Here is a 26,809-nt window from a genome sequence, read left to right as displayed (position 1 = left end):
TTATAAGCACTTCCATGTCCAACACCATTTTGTCTGACTCTGCTGCCGTCTCTGTTGGGCAACAAAATGTCACAGGATATTGGTAGGAAGGTTCAACCTCAACTGCCATCCCACCGACATCTGCCTCTGACTTTGTGGGCTGACAGAATAAAATAGGAGCATTTCTTTTGGAGCAGCCCTTATAGAAGGCGAAGCACTGCCTGACACGGTTGAAAGGCATCAGTGCCATGGAGTAAATCAAACCCCAGCTATGTTGGCAATGGGAAAAGTACTCTTGTGGCTTTTGTGTTGCTCCACGATTGTGAAACTTCCCACCCTGCACAAGGCAGTCTCATTACCCTAAACTTTGCAGCACTTCCACCCTGTGAGCCATGGCTGTGTTTTTCCTCATTGAGACCCTCTAGCTGCTGACCAGAACAGATGTGGTTAGCAATGCACTTGCTCCTGCGGTTGACTGAAGCTTGATTCCCTGCTGAATCAGGATTGTCTCTCATCAGCTCCTTTCTGTCCAGAAGAGATGTGCCCTGCAGTTACATTGCTAGTTATCCCAGTCAACTTGATGCACCTTTATGGAGTCATTTCCTTTACAGACTCCTCCTATTGTTTTCAAAACGTGTAGAGTCACTATAGAGTCTTGAGTTGTGGTTGAGAGATTATGACACGGGAGACTCGCTTTTGTGGTACAAGCTGGGAAGCTTCCTTCCTTATAGCTTCACTATAACCAGGGATGAAGGGTCTGTATGGGCCAGTTCTCAGCCAATTCCTGAAGGCCTGAGGAAATTTGTATCTCAAAATGAAACAGCCATGTGGTCCAGTGATGACTTGGAAGATCAGATTGAGAAGGGCATGCAGAGTATGAAAAGGCTTCTACTGATGGAGAAGATATCTTGCTTCCAATAAAACATAATTTCTCTTTAATATGAACTAGAGCTTAGAATTTTTCGAGAAACATCTGTAGTTGTTGTTTCTGTAGTGAGCCTGTGCTACTTCTCTACTTCTTGTCAGCTTCATTTGCTGAAGGCTTCCTCTGAAGGAGCAGGAGAGAGAGCTGCCTGCAAAAAGAATGCTTAGGAACCGGTGTATTCGTGTGCTTTGCCCTTGTTGGACTGAATGCCTGCAAGGATGATGGAGGTGTAAATTAGAAATACAAGCTGGAAACAGAAGAGGAAACAACATTTTGGAGAAACAAATGTTAGTCTTGGTAATAACTTAGAATTAAAAGTATGTCGTCTTGTCTGCTTATTTCTCCCCTTAGATTGCAGACAGTCAGTGAGGGAAGAAGAAGGAACAGTAACTATCAACAGGAGAGGAGCTATCAAGCAAGCAAAGATCCACTACATCAAAAATCATGAATTTATTGCTACCTTCTTTGGACAGCCCACATTTTGTTCTGTCTGCAAAGAGTTTGTATGGTAAGAAGGAAGCTCTAACCTTCCCACACCCCCAAAGGATAAATATCTGTAACATTGCCCTCGTATATTGAAGTAAAACATAGATGTAAATTCATCAGTAGTACAAGTATTTACTCTCTCAGACTTTGGGATATGAAGTATCTGATAGCAGAATAAAGACCCATCAAGAGCAAGAAGCTGGATCAGTTTGGTAGGGAAGTCGTTTTAACAGTAAGCCAAATCAGGAGGAATTTCCCTGTGATTGAAGCTTTGGTTTTTTTCTGTGTTCTCCTGCTAATTTGGTAGCCTTTCAGAACATACTGCTTTTATTTCTAAATCTTGTCTTCCTACGGCAGTGGGTTCTGAATACCAGAACCTAGACCAGTTCATTAATGGGACCAAATGGTCCCATGGATGAAGGAATTGAATGACATAGTGAAAATAGGAAAAAAACCCAAAACATTTGTATTGTAACAAGCATGTACTTACGTGATTTCCTTCTCTGTCATTTGTTTTTCAGGGGACTGAACAAACAAGGATACAAATGTAGGCGTAAGTTGAATTTTGTCTTTTTATTGTATTACTTCCTACGTTATTTTATAGATCTAATTTATTTTACAGATCCATTAGTGACCTTAGGAAAAAAATCCTGTAAATTTGCACAAACATCTACGTCATCAGTAGATGCCAAACATAAATTTTGTGTCATGATCTAAAGTTGCCTAGTTGTGATTCCTACCTGAAATTTTAGTACCAAGATGTAGACAGAACTATTCTTCTAGTGTGTGTGTAATACACTGGGAAAGCTGCACTCATACATGACAGCTGCTTTTGTGAAACCTTTTGTCAAATGAATTACAGTTACTGATGGATTTTGCAGCTGAATTCAAAAGTACTTCATAACTTAGAGTAGATCTTTGTGTGTTATTTCAAACAGCAGGGGAGGTATGAAAGAGGATCAAAAGCCTAATATTGTCCTCATATCATCAAATTCTGGTGGCATTATCTAATGGAGACAGATTTCATTTAGAAATAGAGGCTATGACACAAGAGAATGAAAGGAAAGCTGCTTTAAAAAGATCATCTTGATAGAAATGGTTTGGTATGATGGTGTGACGATGCATTTTTCATGTTGTGCTATGAAATGCAAACACCTCATCCCGTGTATTTATTATCTGAAGAAATCCTTTTTTTTTTTCCCTTGTACATGTCATGAAGAGTGCAACGCTGCTATTCATAAGAAATGTATTGATAAAATCATTGGGAGGTGTACTGGTACTGCAGCCAACAGCAGAGACACGATGGTAAGAGCTGGCACAGCGTCCTTGGAGTGTAGCTACGTACTCCTGAGCTAACAAAGCCCTGTATGGAAACAGGCAGGTCCATTCCGGGGGGTGTTAAGAATGGGTTTGAATATGTAGTGGGTGAAACTTGGAAGTAAACAAGAAAAAAAAATGGTAGTTAAAAGCCCTAGAAGGAGGTGGGCAGTATTCATGGGTGCTTTGCTCCCTGCAATGAAGGATGCGTTCATGGATCAAGAAGGATTTTCGCAGGCTTCAAAAACCCCAAATACCAATTTTTTCTCTTGGATGTGTTTTGTGGCATGGTGCATAGCTACACCTAGTGATGTATTGTGAGGGTGAGGTGGCATTGTTTTCCCAGTGTTTTGAGTGTGTGTTGCAGAGACTCTTACCTTTCATCTGTGTTATACGACACCAGTTCTTGGAAGTGAGAGTTGGCTATTGTCAGGACCCCTAGAATCTCACCTGATTGTCTCATATATATTTTACTCTGTAGCTTCATGTTCTCTGCTATTGTGGTAGGATGTAAAGAGATGCTAAAACCATGTTTTTGTTCAGTAACTGCCCTGTTAGGCTGGGATATGCACCCAAATTCTTACTTGCAGAATGTGAAGACTGGGGTATCCAGGGTAAAATTGTTGCAGCTTTGTAATTTCCAAGCTATTTTCTGTAGGAAGCTGGTCCTCCTTTGGGTCGAGTGCCTCACCCATCTCTCTGCCCACAGTTTCAGAAGGAACGTTTCAACATTGACATGCCTCACCGCTTCAAAGTTTACAACTACATGAGCCCTACTTTCTGTGACCACTGCGGCAGCCTGCTCTGGGGGCTGGTCAAGCAAGGACTCAAATGTGAAGGTATGGAGGAAGAGGGAGGGCAGCTGGGACCTCCCACTGCTTGTCCAGCAGGATCACTTTCTCTCTGCCCCCTGCTAGAGATTAACTACCACCACACACTGCATTTGTGTGCTATGCAGAATGAGATTTATCATCCCTGTATTGTTCAAACAGCTCTTTAGGAAAGGGGGACAGCAAGGTGCTTGGCTTGTGTGACAGCTCAGCCAAGCTGAGCATCTCATGCAGTTGGAAGACATGCACTGGAGATGTAATCTTGAGCATAATCAAAATTGCTGCTGGGAGTAGCTGAAATCTGGTGAGACTGACTCAAGGTAGCACCTAAAGGGTAGTTAAAGTGTTCTCTACAAATAAGATTTCTGTAGTTCTGTCACAAAAATGTAAGATGATCTTTATTGTAACAGACCTTGAGAAGAATGGTTGAAACCTTTTTTTTGTATTTTTGTAGCCTTCATTGTTTTAAAGATAAAAATTTTAACTTTTATTTGTAATCAGATTAATGTCTAACCTGGGCTTGCTGTAATTCTTATGAACTGCACTGAAAAAAAAGCCATTTTGTTGTAATCTCAGTTGTTATTTTCCTGGTGCTTGTATAACTGCCCTTAAATTTATTTTAGAATGTGCAATGAATGTGCATCATAAATGCCAAAAGAAGGTGGCCAACCTGTGTGGAATTAACCAGAAGTTGCTAGCTGAAGCTTTAACTCAAGTCAGCCAGGTATGTTTTATTGCCCTTTGTCATTGAATTAGTTGTTTGAGAGCATTTTTGGTTTTTATTTTACTTCACCTACTCCACATCACTTCTGTTGGGAATGGAAGTTTGGAACTGAGGGAATGTAAACAACTTTCTCTTCTTAATTTGACCATTAGGAGAATAACAGTGATGTCAGCACCTTAGAGGTGAAGCTGAGGAGAGAAGCATCCCTCCTGACAAAGAGCTCAGAAAAAGGAGGAGTGTTCTCCCTGAAATGCACCTTGGTTCTTTGACAGTCCCAGGGTTATTTTCTCCCTTTCTTTTTAATTGTGTTCAAAGCATAAAGCTGAAGTCTGTTTTTTCTCGTGCTTCAACTTGAGAATTTCCCTTGAATGCTAAAATTAAGTATGAAGGGAGAAATAGACCAAATGATTTCAGTTTTTATTAATCTGATACATACAGAAAGAAAATGCCCCTGGAATTAGCACTGGCCCCATAAGTTACCTTGTTGGTCTCCTGCTGCAGTGTGGCTGTTCTTTGTGTACAGACTGCTGTTGACTTCTGAGTTGGAAATTGAGATTCAAACACAAGCTCTGAAATAAAACAGGAAAATATATCACAAAAGCCAACAGTATTTCCTCTCAGCTGAGGCATTCCTTTAGCTTTAACAGGATATTTACTTTGGAAACACAGAGAGCTGTTACACCAGCTTTCACAACACAGAAAAACTTGATGTGCTCATTAGTAGAACGTGATCTCTGAGATCTTCCTACCTCAAATTCCTTTACATGTGCTAAAGGATGTCACACGCTGACTCTGGTGTGTCCAGTACTGCAGTGGTTCCCATCTCCTCTTTCAGAAAAATCAACACAAGTCCAGGGAACAGTTTCCTACAGCAAATTCAAACCAAACAATTATTTTCACTGTGGATTCAAACCTTTTGTCACCTTTTGTAGTTTTTCAGCAAATAACTACACAGACTGCTCAGGATTTCTGGCGACTGTTTTTCTTGCAGTGAAAGAAGTAAAGTGATTGGCTGAGCTAAAAAGTGTGGCTAAATAGCCTGTGAACTAGAATTCTACAGGAGAGATGTGCTGGGAGTTAATTATTGAAAAGCAAAGATCGTGCTGCTATCACACTGCATTTACCAGCTGTTGTTGTAGATATTGCTGAAGTACCAGAGTCAGTAGAGCTTAAAGTGTTCCCTTCCTCCTTAGAAGTCCACACGAAGGTCTGATTCTGGATCTGTAGAAAATGTTGGTATTTACCAGGATTTTGATAAGAAACTTCGAGGTCCAGGAGGGGATACAACAGGTGAGAAAAGCAACCATATTTTCCTCCAGCCATTTACCCACCAGACTGCACAAACTGCTGGTCTCAGTTATTCATTATTGCTTTCTGCTGGATGATCTTTTGAACAAGCATTGTTAAAAATATACACACAGTTTTTACCTGACCAGGCAAAGTGCTTAATAACTTCTTGGCCAAGAGCAGTGTTTTTTCAGTCTACGAGCAAGCCCCCTTTCCTGCAGCACACCTGTGTGTTATCTCCTTGTGGCACTGTTCCTGAGTGGCAGTGGGGGGCAGCTCACTGCTCTGACACCTCTCCACCTCCCCCAAAATGTCACATATGTTGTTAACCATCTTTCTTTGTTCCCAGTATGTAAGAAGCCTTTGTGCAGTGACAACTGCTGTCAACTGTGGGATTCAAGAGCCAGAACGCTAGCTGAGATTGAACAGCTGAGATAGGATTCCAGATCCCACTTAAATGATCTCAGCAGGTTCAGAATGAGGGTTTATTTGTATTTCTTACTATTGTTAAAGAGTTCTAGCAGTTAATATATCTGGGTTTAGCAACTTGTGGTTATTTATTCAGAGGTAATTGTAACAAAAAGCTGACTTGGTATCAGATGAAAATCTCCAGGCTCAGTAAGAAGTAAATGGTAGTTTCGCAGCTATACACTGAGATGGTTCTGCTGCAATGCCCAGTAAGAAACTGAGTGTCATGTTATTTATCATACTTGTTCTGGTTTGCCAAAAGAGAGCAAGTAACCTCTTGCAAAGGTGGGTTGGTTGAATATTAGGTCAGGATTGCAGCCATTGAGATTTCTGCCTGCTTCAAATGCTGTGCAGCTTGCAGGGTGTATAGAGTATCATCTTGTGATTGTCATCAGTGTCTTGTTGTGACATGGTAGATCTGTGCAGTAGGGATCCAAGGAATGATGTTATTAATTTTAGAATATAATCAAACTTAGCTGTTGTTTTTGTGCTTTTTAGCCAGCATCATCTGTTGCTAGTTGGTGCAGAAGGAGGTCGTCCCCTGTACTCAGCTCTGGCTGAGGTCTCGAGTACTGTGTTCAGTTTTGGGCCCCTCACTACAAGAAAGACATTGAGGTCCTGGAATGTGTTCAGAGAAGGGTAGTGAAGCTGGTGAGGGAACTGGAACGTGAGTTTTATGGAGAGTGGCTGAGGGAGCCATGATTGGTCAGTCTGGAGGAGTACAGCTTCCTGAAGGGAGGTTGTGATGAGGTGGGGGTTGGCCTCTCTTCCAGGAAACAGCAGTAGGACGAGAAGCAATGGCCTCAAGTTGCACCACGGAGGTTCAGGTTGGATATTTGGAATAATTTCTTCTCCAAAAGAGCGGTCGGGTGCTGCAGTGGGCTGCCTAGGGAGGTGGTGGAGCCACCACCCCTGCAGGTGTCCAAGAAACATTTAGACGTTGTACTGAAGGACGTGGTTCAGTGGGGAATAGGTAGGTGGTTGGGCTAGATGATCTTCGAGGTCTTTTCCAACCTTGGTGATTCTTTGATCAGATGGCAAACCAGATTTTTTGTGGCCTCTCTCCTCAGACTGGAGGACTAAGCTCTCCTCTCCTGTTCTCCAAATTATGCTCTGTTTCTTAGTGATGAAGTTAGGCTCTTTCATTTTCGTAATGTATGTGTTGCTTAAACCCAGCATCAGAAATGATCACAGATTCCAATCCAACGTTATCAGATGTTCTTGAGTAATTTAAACTCGTTGTAAACTATGTGATTTGACCTGTATGGTTAGATTGGCCAGTGTCCCAGCAGCAGATGAACTGAAATAGGGTGTCATTGAATTGAAATAGTGTCACTACTTCCTAGCAGGGGATCTGAGTTGTGCATTTTTTCTAAATATACTGAACTTTAACCTCCTTTTTGAATTAGCAGATAACAGCCAATATGATAAACTCTGGGAGGGAAGCTCTGCCAAGCCAGCATCACGAATTGCAAGCAGGAGAAAATTCAATATTGACAGCTTTGTCTTCCATAAAGTACTGGGGAAAGGAAGTTTTGGAAAGGTATGTAGTACATTTACAGAGCTTAAACTGACAGCCTTGCTTGATCTCTGCAGTACTATGGGCTGTTTCTGTTAACCAGAACTGTCTTACATCCACTCAAGTAGATAACATTATAACAGAACACAGTAGAACACATCCTTGTCAAAAAGACAAAAAGTCTTCACCTGAATCTGTCAGATAGCAGAAGGGATTCATTAATGCACAACAGGTTGTGAATTATTTAATATCCAGTTTAGAGGAATTGCCCTTCATCCAAAAGGATAATTCATGTTGATACACTTTGTATAGAAAGGGACTCAGTGCAATGGGAGGGGATACGTGGGAGGGCAGCGTGACCTTCCATTCCTGTCTGCCTCTGCTCTGTCGTGTGCAGCAGTGGTGTGACCTCCTCAGGGCCTGTCCTCTGTTGGCTGTGAAACTCCAGTTCCAATGAAGAAACAGGCATCTATTTATGCTATCACAAGACAGAAAAACTGCCCTGACAGCTGCCCTGCCTGTGTTGCATGCTCTTTGTACCCCATCTCCTCTTAGCTACGCCCAGCAGATTCACCTTCCCAAGTCTCACCCATCCTTCCCACTCATGTGGTTGTTTAGTTGTCATGGCGCTTGCTGTAAATGCCCTTGACTTTTCCTTACCTGATGCCTTACCAGCAGTCTTTCCTACACCTGCTTTAATCTCATCTTTCGTTTCATTTGTAGGTCCTGCTTGCTGAGCTGAAAGGAAAGAATGAGTTCTTTGCCATCAAAGCTCTGAAAAAAGATGTGGTGCTAATTGATGATGATGTGGAATGCACCATGGTGGAGAAGCGAGTCCTAGCACTTGCATGGGAAAATCCATTTCTCACGCACCTTTACTGCACGTTCCAGACAAAGGTAAGGAAAAGAAACCCAGTGGCAGCAGCGACACAACACGTGTAGCCTCTGAATGGGTGCTGCTACCAACGGTCAAGGGAGAATAGCTGAGGGGATTTAACTTCTTGTTGTGCTCCCCTGCAGTAGTTCACAAGACTTGTGCAAAGTACACGTGAGTGTGATGAGGAAAACAGAATGGGATCTGAGTACATCTACACAAAGTGGAGTAAGAGGCAGTTTAATGTAAAGCCTTGACCTTAGCTTTATCGTCCTCAGTGAAGGGAACAAAAATGACTGTCAGTAATGACAGACAGAAGTCAGTAAGTCTGTTTAAATGTATATTTATATTAAATCTAGAAGCCCACAGAATACACAATGAGCTCCTCAACCTCATAAGATCATGCTATTCAAATCGTTAGCAACTCTTAGGGGTGCACAAAACAGGTAAATATTTCAGGATATGAGGAATGTGGCCACTTGGTACCCAGGAGCCACGTTGCTACTTACTGTGTACACAATGGCATCAGTGATGTTTCTGTTCTCTGATTATCTGCAAACAGGATCACCTGTTTTTTGTTATGGAGTTCCTGAATGGGGGAGACCTGATGTTTCACATACAAGACAAGGGGCGTTTCGATCTCTACAGAGCAACGTAAGTCCACAATGCTTCAGTCCCAATCTCCATGCATGCTTTATGGTTCTTCTGCTTCTGGTTCTAACATTTACAAAGCACTGTCATGTTTTGCTTTAAGGGATGCCTGTACATGAAGATGCTAGGTAAGCCACAACATACGCCAGCAATGAAAAAGTACAGCATTAGTGTTCTCTAGGAGAGTATTTCCATGGAAAAAAACAATTTCATAAGAAAACAGCATTGGAGGAGGCTGGGAGAATCTAGTAAATAAAATCACTAGTACAGGAGGATAGCATGCACTTCACACAAAATGTTTGTAAAAATAGGAAAGTGATTCTGTCAGTAACCTATGGCAAAGATAACTGGAGCTGAAGACTTTAAAAGATGCAAAAATATCGTATTACCCCAACTGTAACTTTTAGTTTTAGGTCAGTTTTTAACTACCTCACCCAGCAGAATGCCTGTAATTGTGTCATTGAATGGGAGAATCTTAAATGTAACAGCATGGGGTACCCAGAAGCACCAGTGCTATTGTATAACTGGACAAGAAAATGCCTGGTGTTACTGCGTGTTGTACTGAGGAAATGCTCACTGGATTAAAGGGATACATTCTTGGGGGAAGAGAAAGCATTCCTTAAATGTTTTCCTTGGTATCCTGGATTATCACCTCCTTTTTGAAACAGAAGCAGTGCTTCTTTTCAGCCTGTGCTGCAATTGGCCAAGCATAGAAGGATATAGGTATTGAGGTCTGTCTCAAATGTAGCCTTTAGTGCCCCATCACCCCCCCGTGCAGTGCTGTATTAAGCTCCCAGTAACTGCATTTCAAAGACTGTTTGCGTATTTCTCTATAAATACATGCTGAACTATTAGAGAGTAGAAAAGGGACAGCATTCCACAATGAAAGAGAATTAAAGCAAGTTGCTGTCCCCACTGTTTGGCATCACAGCTGTGTGATGAAGGTTAACTCGCAGATTATAACATCCATCTGTGTAAATACAGGCCTAACATTAAACATTGCTTTGCTCCGTCTGAGTATGTAAAGGAACGTATAACTTCTCACTTCATGAAGCTTTATGTTAGTTCTTTTGGCCAGCTGCATTGTCTCATGTTTTAACTGGGAAAGACAAACTGAAAGGCGTTTTGGTTTTTTCAGGTTTTATGGAGCTGAAATTTTATGTGGGCTACAGTTTCTTCACAGCAAAGGCATTATTTATAGGTGAGTGCCATCCAGTTCCAGCGTGGGAACTAGGAAATGCCTTAGCATTTCATGCCTCTTTGAGTTACTGATTGATGTAACAAGTAAAGGCTTTCTGTCAGACATTTGATGTTATTCCAAGGGCATTAAGATGCCTGAGATGAATTCTGTATCTTTGTGTCTTTTCCTTGGCAACCAGAATGATGGAATGTTATTTATGTTACACAAAAGCAGTTTTGTCTGTTATTTTTAAACTGTCCCTTCAAATCACGAGTGTTTCCAGTTCATTGGCAGTGGTGAGGGTCCCTGTGGGTGTCAGTTCCTGCCAGCCCTGTGGAATCACAGAGGTTGAAAGTTGTCTGCTTTTGCCATCTATGTGAAGCCACAGGATCGATGCTTCTGTCTCACCAGGTGCAAATATCAGGAACCAGATGCTCATCAGATGCTTTTTACTGTACATATCCACATGACAAGGGATCCTAAGTCTCTGAAGCACTGTTTGGTAGCTGCCTGTTCAGGCAGCTCTTATCTCTAGCAGACAACTTAGCGTGGCCTTAGGTATGTGCAGAGATGTCCAGTAATGCCCATCTCCCTTTACTGCTGTAAAGAAACACCTGTTGGAGCGTGCTGTTATCAGCAGGAAATCTTTCCATCCCAGGTTTTGTAGAGCATTTCCAGGCCTGCTTATAAATGTCCCTACATTAAATTAGTGCTCCTACAGGGAGATTTCAGAGTATGGAATATTTTCAGAGAAACAGTACCATTTACCAACAGGACATCAGCAAAACCAAAGGCTCTTTTCTTCCCCATCACACATAGGAAGTTGACCAATGTAATCACAGAACCCAACTGGAGCAGTTTTAGGTAGGTGATGCACGTCAGCGAACTCCTCTCACCCCTGCAGATGATTTTAGAACTTGCAGCTAGATAAGAGCAGTGCCTTACGTTACAGTGAGCTTTCCCTGTCTCAGAAACTTACTCAGGTGAACAGCCCAAACACAGAAGGATTTACAGTGCCTTGCATTTGAGCAGGGGCTCTTGGTTCCTACTGCAGCTCACTCCTCTGGTTCATCCTGCAGCTCACCCTTGTGGCAGTGTAAGTAGCTGATAATGTAAGCTTAAGCTCCTGGGGAGAAAAGACTGCCCTGTTTTCATGTAAAATCTGCTCAAGTCTTGGTAAGCAGAAGGGCTGCATGGTTTCTCTCCATCCTGCTCTCCTCGGTATGTGCTTTTGCAGCCAGATGGACAGAAAACACATTGCAGTCAAAGGGAGGGAATGTAGCTTTTGGAAACTGCTGTTAAAAAAGGCTCTTGCTGCGTGAGGAGTGCAGTTCTGAGGAAAGGCACCAAGAGGGCATGTCACACACAGTGGGCCACAGCATGCGAAGTGCCTTGTGCTGTGACTAGGAACAAGTCACAGGTGGTACTAAAATTGGGCAGGCTTCGAACATTGGTGCTTGTGGCAAACGCTCCTGGCATCCGACAGCTTTTCCTCTGAGTTTCACAGTCGGTGCAACACTGCTGTTAGTGGTGAGGCATTAACTCACACCTCCTTCCAGAGGCAACCGAAGCACTGAGTGGTTCTGGACATGGAAGCATGCTGAGGATTTTACGATCACTTTGTATGGACACCTCAGCCTCCTCCTTACTCTGAGGAGAAGTCTTCCTCTCTCCCTACCATCTTCAAAGTACAGGAGTTACTACTCATAGATGCTGTGTTGATGGATGATTATTTCTTTAAAAAGCCTCTTTGTGTGATGTAGGGAAGGCTGTTCTTAGCCAGGAGGAACACGCATACATCTGAATCCAAAAATGATTCACTCGTGTTTCAGACATGCTGTTTTTCTTTTATCTCCCTTTTGCAGAGACCTAAAATTGGACAATGTTATGCTCGATAAAGAAGGCCACATCAAAATAGCTGATTTTGGAATGTGCAAAGAAAATGTAGTTGGTGAGAACAAGGCAAGCACTTTCTGTGGGACCCCAGACTACATTGCTCCAGAGGTGAGTACATCAGTGCCACACACTGCTGCAATGGATTTAACGCACCCACCTTTGAGTGGCCTCTGTGGTTATTCTTCCCTCTTAAGAAAAGCAGTTCAAAACTGTTTAAAAAACAAAGTAGTCTAATTAGCATAAGAAAAACATTAAATCTGAGCTTTTCTGTGGAAGGCTCATAACGTTTGTAAGTGTTCTCTATCTACACTTTACAAAACCCCGATTTTTTTCTTTTAAAATGTAAATTTTTCAGTTGCTGAAAATCTGTAGCTTTCCCTTCTGCCTGTGCAGGGCTCCTGCAAAATGTGTGCAGACATGCACCCATGTAAACAGCCAAAATTCAAAGAAAAATGGCTTCTGAGGAGACTCTCACAGTTAAATTCCTTGTGTTCAGAGCTGGTTTCTTATCTGAGTTGCATGATAGTCAAATAAGGTGGTTAGCTATTAAAAGCAGTACATGTCAAAGTCTGTTGGTTAATAATCTGCTTTCATTGCTGTGTGTTCCTCCATTCCCTGTTTATTACTTTGTAATGAAACCAGAGTAGATGGTTCCAAGAATGTGGCATTTAAAGTTAATGGAGAAAACTTGAGAATGAGAGCAAAGTTGTGTCCTCTGAGCTTCCAGGCAGCAGCTGAGCCTAGTGCTACAGTGTCAGCAGTCCTGTCAGACAGCTGGATTTTTCCACCTCCCCAGATAAGCTCGTTATTAAAGATTCCTCTTAAGCTCACACTTCTGTTTTTTTGGCACACACTTCTGCCTTTTGCTAATTAGTCACGTTTCTTCCCCTGTACTCTTTTCATGGAACAAGATTCTGCAAGGCTTGAAGTACACATTCTCTGTGGACTGGTGGTCATTTGGGGTCCTGCTGTACGAGATGCTCATTGGGCAGTCCCCTTTCCATGGGGATGATGAAGATGAGTTGTTTGAGTCGATCCGCATGGACACACCTCACTACCCACGCTGGATTACCAAGGAATCAAAAGATATATTAGAAAAGGTAAGTTGGATTATCCTGGAGTGGGTCAGCGTAGCGTATTTCTTGCAAATAGGGGTGTTCCCTATGAGCCCCATACAGGACAGGCTGAGAGCTGGGGCTGTGCAGGTGGAGAAGAGAAGGCTGCAGGGAGAGCTGAGAGCGGCCTGTCGGTACCCAAAGGGGCTGTAAGAAAGAGGGGGACAGACTCTTCAGCTGGGTCTGTTGTGACAGGACAAGGGGAAATGGTTTCAAGCTAAATGAGAGATTTAGATGGGATATTAGGAAGGAGGATTTTTTAGTTTTTGTTTTTGTTTGTTGTTGAGAAGTGGTGGTGCCCCATTCCTGGGGACATTCAAGGTCAGGCTGGATGGGGCTCTGAGCACTGATGGAGCTGTGGGTGCCCCTGCTCACTACAGGAGGAGGAAGGGATGCCTTAAATGTCCCTTCCAACTCAAAAGATTCCATGATTTCCTGAAATCTCAGCTTTTTAAAAGGAGCTGCTTATCAGCTAGCAGATAACTTTTACAAATTGAAAGCCAAGGGAGGTTAGTAGTCATGCCTGTTCACCGTTAGCAGCTTCGCTTCAGCAGCACACCCATTACTTCTTCCAGTGCCACCTACCTTCTTAGCACATGGGAGACATCATTGGTTATCTTGTCTTGCAGCTATTTGAAAGAGATCCAACAAGAAGGCTTGGTGTCACTGGGAATATCAGAGCTCATCCTTTCTTCAAAACCATCAACTGGATGACCCTAGAGAAGAGGGAGGTAGACCCTCCTTTCAAGCCAAAAGTGGTATGTGGATGATTCTTTGTTTCTTGGCGCTATTGCAAATGCCCATATATATAGGAGTCACGGGTGGTTTCTCTAACTTGCTTCAAGCATTCTTTCTTACTGTAGTTTTTCCTGAAACCTGGAATGCTTTGCAGTCTGAAATCTTCCTTTCAAGACCACCTTTGTGTATGACCTCAAGAAGCCTATTTACCACTCCAGCCTTCAGGAAAAATCAGTTCATAGTTCTGAAGTCCACCCTTCTTAAATCTTTAGATCAGTGGAGAAGTGAATGTTTTCCATGCCTTCATGTTAGCACTACTGCTGGCACTGCTGGGCTTTTCTCTGCTGTGTTGCCATGTTGGCAAAGAACCAATAAACTTTGGGCTGCCCAGCTGGTCCCTGTACCAGTGTGCACCAATACTACATACCTCTGCTGCTCCAAACTCATATGAGAGCCTCCAGCTGGGCAGAAGGATGTTCTTCACACTGATATTAAAGCTGTTTGCAGTGCATGTGCCTGGTGTTATCTAAAAGGAGGAGTGTGTAAAGAACAAACTGCTTTTAGTCTGCATCACCACAGGCTCTCGCTGCTTCATCTGAGCTAAAAATTGAGATCAGTTTTCCTTAACCCTGGTGCAGGTGCAGATAAATGATCTAGAGATTAAGCTGTCTTCTTAAAATGTCCTTATATACTTGGTGCAGGAATTGTTCCACTTACGAGTGGGAGGCGTTAACATAGAAGGCACTGTGGAAGTTTAAGAGTCCTGCAAACTGTAAGCTTTGAAGGTTCAGAAAGTAAAAGACGGCCTTCAGATTTCTGAGGGCAATGCTGGGAAATTCTGGGAATTCTTGGGAAACATGCACAAATGTTTTATCCAGACACAGACAGCTGGAGGACAGCATCAGGTCTTCCTCTGAATGAATGCAGACCTTAAATGCTTTCAGGAATTTAAAAATATCTGTGGGCTTAAATGCGACTGCACTGCTTGCGGCAGCGGAGGATCCTCGGGTCATTAAGTGAAACTTCACCATGAATCCAGGTGGTTCTTTGTTCAAAGCAACACAGAGCTGTTTGTTTCCAACCACCAATCTGTAACTGCCCAGGTGTAAGTTGTTGTATTGTTTAAAATAGGCAAAGAATTTTTTTTCACTGAACCCAGAGTGCGGTTTGGGAAGTTGCTCTGGAAGCCAGGTTTGCAGCCCTGCCCCAAACTGTCATTCCTTCTCTATTTAACAGAAGTCAGCGAGTGACTACAACAACTTTGACAGAGAATTTCTGAACGAGAAGCCAAAGCTCTCCTACAGTGACAAAAACCTGATTGACTCCATGGATCAGTCTGCGTTCGATGGCTTCTCCTTCACCAACCCTAAATTTGAACAGATCTTAGAAAAATAGTCCGACCAGAGCCAGACTTCCAAATGCTAGGAGCAGAAAACTGCAGTGCTCCGTGCTGTGTTCCAGTGATGTGTCAGTACTTCAGCACAGCAGCTCAGTAGTGTGGGTAATCACGTGTAACTGCTGCTGTACTGGCAGTGTTCTTTTATGCATGGCCGGGTGTGAGGTATGTGAATCACGTGCACTATTTTCTCTGTTTGGGAAAATGTAAATTGTTTGGTTACTTGAATGTAGTTATGTTTTATATATATATATATATATATATAAATGTGCTGTATATTTTGCTCAAGACATTGGAGAATGGAAGATGTCTTTTTAAAAAAACATGTTGGAGCCTTGGTTCTTTTGTCCTCACTTCAAAGAAAGTTACATTAAACTTTCATTCCTCACTTGGATTTCTTTCTCGTGGACGAATACCCAATTAAACTCCGGTTGTAATTAATCCACAGTAGAAAATGATAATCATTTTCAAGTCTTTTCACTTACAAAGATAAGAAAAACTTCTAGAATTATCTGAAATGAGGAACTAACAGCCTGCAGCTGGTGGAGGCAGCAGGGCAGTGCTGCTCTGGGCTCTGAGGCCCACACCCAGCAGCCCATACTGCAATTCATTAGCTGCACATCCTTGGCTCTGACAGTTAATAAATGCCTTCATCTTTACTAGGAAAACATAAGAAACAAACTCATTTCCTCCCCAGAAAGGACTTCTTAAAAATCTGTGTGTTGCAGAACTCCTGCTGACTTTCATTTCTGCAGCACAGCCTCCAGTGCTGTGCAACTGCAAAGCTGCTGCCAGCAGTTCCCCTCCCTGCTGTGTGCCAGGCTGCAGGGGCTGCTCTAAAGGAGGGCAAGCAGCTGCTCTGTTCTTGAGCTGTGCAGCACCGTGCCCCTCAACCAGGGGTGCTGCCCTCAATCACTTCATTCTCACTTTGCCTCTGGAATTTTCATGCCACCTCAACTGTATGTGCAAATATGTGCCAGAAGGTGGCAGGTGGAAGAGGATGCAAGACCAGTGTAGTATTAAGCTTGATTCAGACCTTAAAATACCAAAATGCAAAGGAAGAGTTAACAGTCTTACCTTCCTGCTCCCTTGGGCAAATCTTCACATTCTCACCTAAAAGAAGAACTGCTCCCCAGTGCATCCACTGCTGCAGTAGCCATGGAAAAAAAACAGCAGTGCAGGGTGTAGCATTTGATCTTTATTGCTTGGATCAAATGTCAAACAATTACATTGGTCTGAAAGATTACAACGATGAAGGCCAACAACGTAAGAACAGGTAGTTTAATCTCATTCAGAAGTCTGCATCTGAGCTAGCGAGTGCATTAATCAGAAGGCAGCGGAGCAGACACAAATACTACAAGACCAGGACGAGGGTTTTTACCTCCCTGTGCTGATTCGGTCAGGGCTGCATGGCAGGAAGAGTGCAGGACATGGACAGCTGCTCAGGGCACTGCTGGTGCACTGCAGTCCTCCCCAACGCCTCCCAGACAGAAGTCACACAGCAGGTAGAATGCAGCTCGCTGCACGCTTACATTCACTGTCTACACTGGCTCTCACCAGCTAGAAAGGGGTGGATGCAGTTGATGATTTAGTACCTAAAGTCCCACAGACAACTTCATAACTTTTTTCTCTTCAAGTATCAGCATAACAGTTTATTTACACTTCTATACAACCTTTTTTTTAATTATTATTATATTTTTTTAACTCAACACCCACTTAGTAAAACACTCACAGTATATTCAGAAGCAGGCTATAAAAATACCTACTGTACGAAAAACATTCAGCTTCGAGGAATCATACAGCACCTCCGAAAGGGCAGAGAGATCAAACAGAGAGGGGGAGGAAAGAGCAGCCTCCAGCTCACCTCTCGCTGGGGGGAACCTCTCCTTCCACCACGCTCCTCAGAGGCGCAGCCCCCTGCTTCCCCAGCCCCAGGGGCACACATCTCAAGGAGGAGCTGTGGAACGGCTCCGGTCACAGCAGAGAAGAGCCCTGCTTTCCCAAGCAAAGAACACAAAATCAGAGGGGGGAAGCGTTCTGTGCGTTTCGCACAAAGATGGCCTTGGTTTCTATCATCAATAAGTTAAGCAGCACCGTGCGGCGCTCCTCACACAAAGCTACCAACACAGCTGAATGAAGAAAGGGCTGAGACACACACAGCTCGAGCCAGCAGCGCTCACGGCAAGTGTTCCTGGTCACCTCGTGTCTCCCCTTTCCTCTTCTGCAGTGGAACCCAGCGATGTGATATGGCTTACTTCCAGCACGGAGCAGCTCGCTGACATCAGCTTATTAAAACAAACCACGACAGCAGCACAGCATCTTACAAGTCCTGCATGAACAGCAGGCGGCGCATCCCCAGCCTGCAAGACGATGTTATGAGGACCCAGTATTTCACACAGGGATTGAACTGAGTTCTGTTGCCTTTTGTGGTAAAGGTTCGGTCACTTGAAGTCCTTAAGAATAAAGATTTAACAAACAAACAACCAAACAAAAAGACAAAAAGCACCGTCCATCAACAACAAGGCAGTCCTCCTTCCTGGACAAAGCCAGCACAGCGCTGGCAGCTCACTTCAGCTGAGGGTAACACACCGAATGCAAAGCAGTTTAGTACTTAGGAGGTCGTCCCCTCAACAGACATAGAGAAGCCCATTTGTAGCACTGGAGTTTCACAGAGAACTACAGAATAGCAACGAAGAGGTTGCTTAAAAACAATAATTAAAAGACAAAAAGGCATACAGGCCACATGACAAAGAAGTTTCACAATTTACCTGATGTTTTCTCGCATGAGCTATAAGAAAGGTGAAATGCCACCTCACCTTTCTGTACTGTTTCCTGATGTATGCATTAGATGTGGCTATAAAGAGAAACATACGTGTTGAAATTCATCCCGAAACTGCTTCCAAATCACAGTGCTAAAAAGAAAAGCAGCTCCTGCAGCCTCTGCATCCTGAGCCCTTCCCCAGCTGGCGGTCAAACAGCTGCCAGGCCGTCCTGCAGCCACGCACACACAGGCACTGCTCTGCCCGCTCTCATTGCCCAGGCTGCTGCCCCACACACATCCCACAGCCATTACTTCAAGCTCTGCCCTCCACTGTGCTCCACGCTACAGCCGCCCCTGGAAAATGTCACAACCCCACTCAAGCACAGGATCTATCAGGTGGTGAAACTCACTGGAATCATTCTGTTTTCCCAGGGGAAAGTCTTCCCCTCTCATAACAACTTCAGTGTCTTTGGGCAAACCCAGGATCACAGTGAGACAGAAGCTAGCATTGCTGATGAGCTTTCTGATTGAAAGTAGATTTGCAACACGAAGCCTCCAGTGCTCTAAACGCAGGATTCTGTCTGTGTTAAATAAGCCTCTCCGTAATTCTAGGCAATGATTCACAGTAGAAATAAGAGAAATTCTTAGAAAAACACTTAAAGAAAGTAAAGTCTAGTTAAAATCTGACAGTAAAACTGACACGGGCAATTAACCATCTTGCAGTATCCACAGATGAACACTAAAAGCCACTGAAACAGCACAACTTTACATACAGAAGTCTACAACCAACTGGACTCCGTCAGCACGGATCTCTTTTTACCACTACCAGGAGTTAACCACAACTACAGCTGTTCTCCAAAGAAGCTGAACCACACTGGGAACGACTGAAGGCAGAGGGGAGCTGCGCTCTGCCCGCCGCCCAGCAACGCCTTCACCGTTCTCAGGGCCCGAGCTGCCGCTCCGTGCTCAGGTGCTGGAGGAAGGGCTGCTGCCTCCGGAGCCGCAGCTATAGGTGGTTGGGTACTGTCCTCAAGGCTTCTTCTCTCGACCGGTCCACGCCTACATTCTGCAAATTTAAAGACAGAAAGTACTTGAAGGCATGAGTCACCCCGTCGGCCACCGCTCTGCTCAACTCGCAGTGCTCACACAAGACAGACATTGTGCAAGTTCTGATGTTCATTGCCACAGCGCAACTGGAAAGCACAGGGACAGGAGGAGGGGTTCCAGGCTGGGAATGAAACCAAGGCTGGGAAACCAAAGCCCAGAGCACGGCAGGGCACTCGGAAAGCCTCTCAATGGCACAGGTTACAGCACCTCTGCTGGGACAGTCGCTTTTGGACAACTGGTTTCTGCATGCTATGTTTGTGTCACGTTGTTCTACTTAATTTTTATTTATTTATTTTAATTCTCATCACTGTTTCTATCTACTAATCACTTCCAGCATTTCACACACAGTGCAAGAGAAAAATAACACCGTGCAGCAAAGATCATCAGCCACACAAAAAGGACAAAATTGGGATGGAGGGAAAGCCATCTCTCCTTTGTGCCTAGCTTGCTTATGGAACCGACTCCTTAATGCCCGCCAGTTCTGGTCCTGGTAGGCAGGCTAGTCACTGGCACATGGAATATCTCCCAGAAGACTGGTAATGTGAAGTGTGGGACTCGTAGGCACGTTGGCAGATGTCACACTGATATCAGGTAACATTCTCATGGTTTTACAGCCCCGCTGCTTGGCCTTTTCCTTCCAAGCACGTCTCTCCTCCAGCTGAAGGAAGCAGAGCCTCATACACAGCACGCACCGCCCCACCAGCCAGAGTGCACCTACAGCACAGTGAGCCACCCCCAGCCAATGGTGCTGGGACACTCCGTCACTCTTCCAGAAAAGAAGGGATAAAGAAGCAGTACTAGACTGGATTTGGGGGATCAAGCACACCCACGTTATTTCTGCCCTTACTAACACTCCTTCAGCCCTTTCTTTTCTCACCCTCTGGGTACATCAGCACCAGCCACCACAACCACAGCACAGGCACAGGAGAGCTGGAGAGCACCCAGCTGCTCTCTTTGAAGGAGAAAACCACACTCCTGTGCCAGGAAGAAGCTCCGCAGAGCAGCCTTCCTTCTGGAGACACAGAAATGGCACCAGCATCCAGGAGCGCGAGGACTTGGCAAGGAGCTCTCCTCCTGACCACAACAGAGACACCCACTGTGCTGGCATTTGTCTCATCTGTCTGCGTTTTCTTAGCAATTGATGTAACATTCCCAAAAACTCCTCAAGAATGTGGAGATGTCTCCACAGGCAATGTGAGAAGATTGGCTAACATCTAAGCGAAGCATCTGCTGCTGATTCAAAGAAAATTAAATGGAGCTCGAAATGGAGCATCAATGTGCAGAAATGGAAGCACTGGAAATTAAGAGCGACCAGAACTGAACAGCTACAGCACGAAACAGAGGAAACAACGTGGCCAAGACAAGGAAAAGTCACCTCTACTTAACTGAAATCAGGCCTGCCAGGCAAAAACTGCATCCCACCAGCTGAGACAGAGGGAATGCCAACAGGCAAAGCTGAAAGCATTCAGTCCTTCAGTCTGAACAAAGATGAAGGGGAAAACGCCATGGAAGCAAAGCACAGGGAACTGCCATATGGAAGAGACACTACAAAGTCTAATAAATAAACCTTGGGGCTTATCAGACAAATGAGACACGAAGCTGAAAGACCAGAAAGGGAATATCATCCCCTTAATGGTAAATGAATTCCTGCTCATAGCAATCACCTTACATCTAATTAGTGCAGCTGGCACCATTCTCACTGCCACAGCAACCATGGGCACGGGGAAATAAAGGCTGCAGCAGAATGGTGCTGCATCTCCTCTGGTCAGTTTGAGCTTTTATCTTCTTTATGGATATTTCATGTGGTCTTGGAAACCCTGAGTTTCTGAGTTCTGAATGGTGTGTGCTGGGCGGCTCCAGCTGACTTCATGTCACGGTCCAAAGCTGCAGAGGGCCTGCAGGAATAGCACCCAGGCATTTGCTGCTCCTACTCACACTGCTGTGCTCCCTGGGCTCCCCAAGGCACAACAGTGGCAGAGCCTCCCCACGCAAGTGCTGTGCACCGAGACCGCTGCCATTTCAGTGCTCAGCTTTGTTCCTCCACTTGTGATCTTCACACCAAAGCTAGAAGACTTTGCATAAAGGGCTCAGCTGGGGATGGAGGTTCTGAACTGTGCAGGAGCCAGGAAGAACGCAGAGGCAGATGAGGTTTGTAAGGATCACCCACAGCTAAAGAATGGGCACATGAACAGAGGGATGAAGAGCACAGTGCAAAGGAAGCCCTCCTTCCAGCCAACCTTCTCCTGGGGAGCTGCACACAGACCTGTCACTGCCACCTCCCGGGCAGCACCAGGCCAAGAAAACCATACAGGGAGGCCATCAGTAATGTGATGTATTGGCAAATCCCCCCCCGGGGGCAAAACTGCTTTTAAATCCCACCTCCATAAAACTCTGTTTTTCTGCAACCGAAGCCTGCACAGATTTCATCTTCGCCAAAAGTTCCATGGCACAATATTTCTCACAGCACAAACTGTGAGAGGTGACAACACCACTGACATCACGGTCACAACACGGAGGATCCCAGCTCCCCCAGCCCAGCCCACCAGCAGGGCCGGAGCCGACGTGGGACGGCGTGCTGCAAACGGACTGCAGTCTGTCCAGCACGTGAGAGCTTTTGTTGGAACCAAGTTCAGGCTGCATCCTGCTCTTCTGAGATCACACTCCTATGGCAGGAGGAAAAGCCTCCCCTTTTCACGCCTTGCAGGGCAAGCCACAGCCCAACCAGCAAATAACTGCCTTCTGCTCCCTGCATGGCTCGGCATCTCTCCCAGCAGAGACTGACCTGCATGCTCCACAGAGCCAGCAGGGCAGCACCAGGTGCTCACACAGCAGCCCGTTTCAGCAGAGCAAACACCATCTATTGTTCCACACTTGGTTTCTCATTGAAAGGAATGGAAAGTCACTTCTGCTCCCAAGGCTGGTTAACGCACAACAGCTGCTAAGGGAAGCTGCACACTGAAAGCACTTACACACATTCCTTCACTGGCAGTTGTGGCAATACTTGCACTATTCTCCACTGGTGAGCACAAGCTGAGGTCCAGCACTGCAGACCAGCAGGATTAAGGCTGCACAGCAACTGCAAATTGTTATTTGGTGCAACAGAGCACTCCAACTGCTCCCAGGGGCACTGGAACAGATAACAGTGGTGCCCAGAGAACAAACTTATCGTGTGCCTCACAGCTTTCATAGACAAACCCCCTTCAGCTGACACTAAATGCTTACTGGCTGTTCTAATAGCTCAGCAGCTTTGGGAGTCAATGCTGCAGCATCTTTACATTACAGCAATGTATAGAAACAATGCTCCAGTGACAGCTGATTACTGTTCAACAACTCATCTGCAATAAACGAAGCAGGGCAGTACGGTTTTATTGTGATCATTCTCTCAAGCCACGCACTGTACAAAGATTCACTCCAGGCTTTGAACTGTTGGCTTTGGCGTTTTTACATCCCTGTTTTTACATCGTTACTTTTTCTTTCAAGGCGATTGGAATAATTAGTATTTCAATTTATTTTGAAGCAGCAGATGAAAATGGCACCCAAGCTGGACGGTTGGTTGGGACACGGCCTTCACTGATGAGCAGGGACCGTTACAAGGGCTTCCTCGGGACGTCGGGAAATGTCTACGTTCTGTGTAGCAACAGAAATACAGAGGAGAGCATTTATCACGCAGCAGTAAGAGCAAAGCCACCAATCTCGTGTACCTTCCGCTGCCTGCCAAGCAAGGAAGCGCAGCTGACTGCTGAACAAGCCTCAGGAGCCCGGCCTGCCACAGCGCTGCCGCGTGCTCTCCTTTCAGCCACGACTGCAGATGGTGAGAACTGTGCTGAGCGCATTTCTAACGCGCGGATTAAAAACGTGGCCCATTTTACAATACCTTGCCAGCTCTTAACACGTTCTTCAGGCTTTATGCCCTTCACCCTGTGCTAAGCAAAGTCAGTAATAAATAGCTCATCTCCCCCCTCAAAAAGGAAAGGTGAATGGGGATTTGGATCTCTTGCTGGAAGTAGCACTCCTCCCCGTGCCCACCACCTAAGGCAGAAGCACACAGCTTCTTTTTACCCAGCGCTCGTTTTCCGACCAAAAAGAGGAGCTGAGCAATAGCTCAAGCAATGCCCCTGATTTGTATTCATTGCAGGCTGAACTCCTTCATCTGAGAAGGTCAGCCACTGCAGTGCCGACAAACACAAGGCTTCAGTCCACTCGAGACAAATCACCCACACACAATGAGCTCTGCAGACACCATGAACAAATACTGCAGTACTTTGCAGCAGGGTGAAAGTACATCTCTTCAGCTGCAGCAGATAAGGAGCACACTGTCCTGCAGGCAGGGCTACAAATTCCTCGTGGGAGCACAGAACAGCACAGCAGGCAATTCTTCATCACGGTCTCTTTGTTGAGTGGTGTTGAAATCTGTGACGCGACGCTTAATTAAATGCTTTGCCTTCAACAGAGTATTTGAAGAATTCATTTAGCAGAAACAATGAGCACTTCTGTAGGTTGTGGAGATGAAAGCTTTTGAAACATCCACAGCCCTCTGAGCAACATCCAAACGCAGACAGGACCAGCTCAGCCCTTCACCAGTTACACTAAGGCACAACGGATCACCACCCATCCTGCACCAGTTTGGGTTTGTTTGGAGGGCAGGGACGAACGCTTTTGTGGAAGAACCCCAAGCACATCTCTGCTCTTTTCCTTATTGGTTGTATCCATCTGGTTTCTTTCTAAACCAAACAGCTTTGCGTCTGTGTCCAGGCAGCAATGCCACTCTCTGCACAATCCTGTGTGCACCTGAAATGCTCACCCACCACTTCCAGCATCACCACATCACTGCCCAACTGCATGCACAGCTTTCCTCCTAAATTAACATCAAGCGGTATTTCCAACAGTAATTCCCAGGGAACTTCAGCAAGCTGTAAATTCAGCACCAGTATTTAATCAGACAAACTGTACGTGTTAAACTGAGCTACATAATTCAACACACGTAACAGTAACACTTGCTCCAAGACAGCCTCACCTATTCTCACCGTGCTTTAAGGCATCATGAAATGAGAATGGATTTCCCAAACCTAGCACGCCAAACTAGGACACAGAAGATAAAGGAGAAAAGGAAGAAAGGAAATGCGACTGCCTGATGGAAATATCTTGACTATGAATGGCCCAAAGTCAGGATTTCCAGAACTCAGTGCCTGAGTCATGAAAACAAAACATCTTTGCAGACCCTTCCAACACTTCTGCACAACTGCCACAAATGGGTGCCCACATATCATCGAAGTGCTTTGTGTCTTGTGACAGCACACGTTTATCTTTATATTCCTCCGCACTGTAAGCTCTTGTTCTGAAAACCACCACAGCGTTTTTTTCCTCACATTATCCGAACTGACTTTTAATTCACTACAAGGCATGGCTCCCAGCCTCAGCAAGGAACCACTGCCATTCTCAGTGCCATCAGCACGAGGACCTGCAAGGGAACCAGAACATTTTAATCACGACACACTGTATGTAACTTCCATAACGCAGCAATGGGGAAGTTGAACTAGAAAACCTTTGAAAGGGACTTCCAAAGGCCCACACAGGGAGAGTACAGACTGTCACAGCCTGCCTTCCCATCTCCACAGAGATTTCCCAAGCTCACTCCACTCCCTTTCCCCGTTGTTTTGCTGAACCCTGAGAGCCCCCTTCAGCCTCCAAACACTCTGCAAAGCACACAGCGTGGATCTCAGTGACGAAACAGCTGATGGCTCTGATGTCTCAGAAGAGGATTATCACTTCATTACTGGCTCTCTCCAAAATAAGCACAGCATTCCTAACTGAATATTTTGTGCCCGCGCTCTGCTGCTGCTGAATGACAACACTGAAGAACTTCATGCAGTTTTTAGATGGACACTGTGCTCTGTAGAAGTATTTTTCCACCCTTGAAAAGCCTGATGTGCAAGATTGAATATGGTCAGCAGTTACAGAATCACTTCTAACCACAAGGACACAAATCAGCCAAGATCAGAACATTATGTCAAGTTCTCTCAGTCAAAAAAAAAACCACAAAAAAAACATTCTTACCTCGGGTTTGTCTCTGTGTGTGTTTACAGCTTCGACATTCAGAAATATAGATTCTACTTTACATCCTGTTGATAAAAAACACATTTTTAGAATTGGGCTGCTTGGCAAAATGAAGTCATGGTAAGGATGCAATTTAGAGATGCAACCTGATCTACGATTTGGATTTTGAGTTTTTGAAGGAGAATCGCTTCCCTCTTCTGATTTATGCCAGAGTTCCCCAAGTTCCAAACAGCTAAAGCTACTGAAATGAATGCACTCCACCAGGATGAACACTGTTCTCAATCTGACAACCATCTCCTAGTCTCACCATTGCTTTATCATTATTTTTCGTAACACAAATTCTCGTCTTCCAACACACACCAACAAAAGCATCCCATCAAGAAGATTGCTGTAATTTTGTGTTGTGTTTAAACATCACAGACTTACTGGGGTTGCACAACAGTACAGAAGACAAATGCTGCTCATTTTTTAAAATGCAGAAATGATTCGACTTCATGTCATTAATAAACCCCATTCCTCCATGTGTGCAAAGCAGAAACGAAACTTTCATGCCCAAATGGAGGGGAATGCCATGCCCTCCTTCTGGAGGGGAATTTCCATTCACAATAAATAGAGAAATAAATGATTCCAGAGAAGTGCGAATGTTGAGAAGACACAACTACACATCACGTGGGTAGAACAAGCTGACCCACTTCGCAGATTATAATTACTCAATATGCTGCGGGAACTTGTACTGAAACAGCATCAAATTGCCAAATGCAGTCAGATCTCACACCAGCACTTTTACACAGCCACCCTACGCAGCCCTGTGACGTTCCTCTGTCACACTGCACACAACAGAGCCCAGCATCTGCCACAAACAGCAAATCAAGTTTTCAGAGCTTCCTGTTCATGTATTTCCTAAATTCCTAACGCTCCATAAGTTTGTTGTGTGCCACAAAAAGGCAACCTGAGCCTTTCCTCAGAAAGCCACTGCGCTTTCCAAAGAATGACACGAAGGAATATGGCAAATATTTGCCTTTCCCTGCAAAGCAGAGTCTGAGAAACTTCGTTTGTCACAAACACTGTGAGCAAACAGCGCAGGAAGGTCAATGCTCAGGGAAATATCAGACAAGAAAAAAGATTTTAGGAGGGAAAAGTGCATTTCTCACACTGGCACAGTACCCCAGTCATCCTCCTGTTGATAGATCCGTGCACATCATCCCTGCAGTCACACAGAACACTTATCTCTGATGCCGGCCATTGCTAAGGACTGCTTACCCAGGGCTGAGATCAGTCTCTGAGAAAAACTGTCCTGCAGTCAACAGAAACCAGAGGCACTCAGTTTCTCCACAGCTAATTGCTGACGTGCACACTCCTAACTGTTTTTTAATTACTGGTCCATACCTACAGCAAGGTGCAGCTTCTCTCTCCTGTGTGCTCCCAAACCGTTTGCCCGTCCTCCAGCCCCTCTGTACACACACTGCTGGCTGACACCCAGCTGTCAGGCCACAACAATTCCC

General features: G+C 44.8%; 2 protein-coding genes and 1 long non-coding RNA gene across 25 annotated transcripts in view; 1 reads left to right on the top strand and 2 right to left on the bottom strand.

Annotated features, from left to right (window-relative positions):
* PRKCD (protein kinase C delta) overlaps positions 1-15,604 on the top strand; it is a 60,227-nt gene extending 44,623 nt beyond the window's left edge. For 4 of the 6 annotated variants that reach the window (XM_048957543.1, XM_048957546.1, XM_048957547.1 and 1 more), the window contains exons 5-18: positions 1,256-1,412; positions 1,912-1,943; positions 2,610-2,695; positions 3,417-3,546; positions 4,161-4,261; positions 5,455-5,551; positions 7,426-7,559; positions 8,259-8,432; positions 8,972-9,063; positions 10,199-10,261; positions 12,106-12,244; positions 13,048-13,236; positions 13,881-14,009; positions 15,226-15,604. In XM_048957543.1, the coding sequence (XP_048813500.1) occupies positions 1,256-1,412; positions 1,912-1,943; positions 2,610-2,695; positions 3,417-3,546; positions 4,161-4,261; positions 5,455-5,551; positions 7,426-7,559; positions 8,259-8,432; positions 8,972-9,063; positions 10,199-10,261; positions 12,106-12,244; positions 13,048-13,236; positions 13,881-14,009; positions 15,226-15,384 (1,682 nt within the window). In that variant the 3' untranslated portion in view covers positions 15,385-15,604. The remainder of the gene's footprint in view (positions 1-1,255; positions 1,413-1,911; positions 1,944-2,609; positions 2,696-3,416; positions 3,547-4,160; positions 4,262-5,454; positions 5,552-7,425; positions 7,560-8,258; positions 8,433-8,971; positions 9,064-10,198; positions 10,262-12,105; positions 12,245-13,047; positions 13,237-13,880; positions 14,010-15,225) is intronic. The other 2 variants (XM_048957548.1, XM_048957542.1) reach the window with 2 other exon arrangements.
* LOC125698784 (uncharacterized) lies at positions 4,667-5,442 on the bottom strand. Its single transcript, XR_007379332.1, has 2 exons — positions 5,011-5,442; positions 4,667-4,830 (listed from the first exon to the last, which is right to left on the bottom strand). It is a non-coding gene; the product is annotated as an uncharacterized LOC125698784 (long non-coding RNA).
* Positions 15,605-15,626: 22 nt separating the features above from the next.
* LOC125698777 (6-phosphofructo-2-kinase/fructose-2,6-bisphosphatase 4) overlaps positions 15,627-26,809 on the bottom strand; it is a 44,718-nt gene continuing 33,535 nt past the window's right edge. For 13 of the 18 annotated variants that reach the window (XM_048957560.1, XM_048957567.1, XM_048957569.1 and 10 more), the window contains 2 exons: positions 25,308-25,372; positions 15,627-19,212 (listed from right to left, as the gene is read on the bottom strand). In XM_048957560.1, the coding sequence (XP_048813517.1) occupies positions 19,153-19,212; positions 25,308-25,372 (125 nt within the window). In that variant the 3' untranslated portion in view covers positions 15,627-19,152. The other 5 variants (XM_048957553.1, XM_048957557.1, XM_048957562.1 and 2 more) reach the window with 2 other exon arrangements.

This window comes from Lagopus muta, chromosome 11 (genome assembly GCF_023343835.1).
Source record: "Lagopus muta isolate bLagMut1 chromosome 11, bLagMut1 primary, whole genome shotgun sequence".
Classification (NCBI taxonomy): domain Eukaryota; kingdom Metazoa; phylum Chordata; class Aves; order Galliformes; family Phasianidae; genus Lagopus; species Lagopus muta.
Note: the sequence above shows the minus strand (reverse complement) of the source record. Positions and strands in the feature narration are given on the sequence as shown.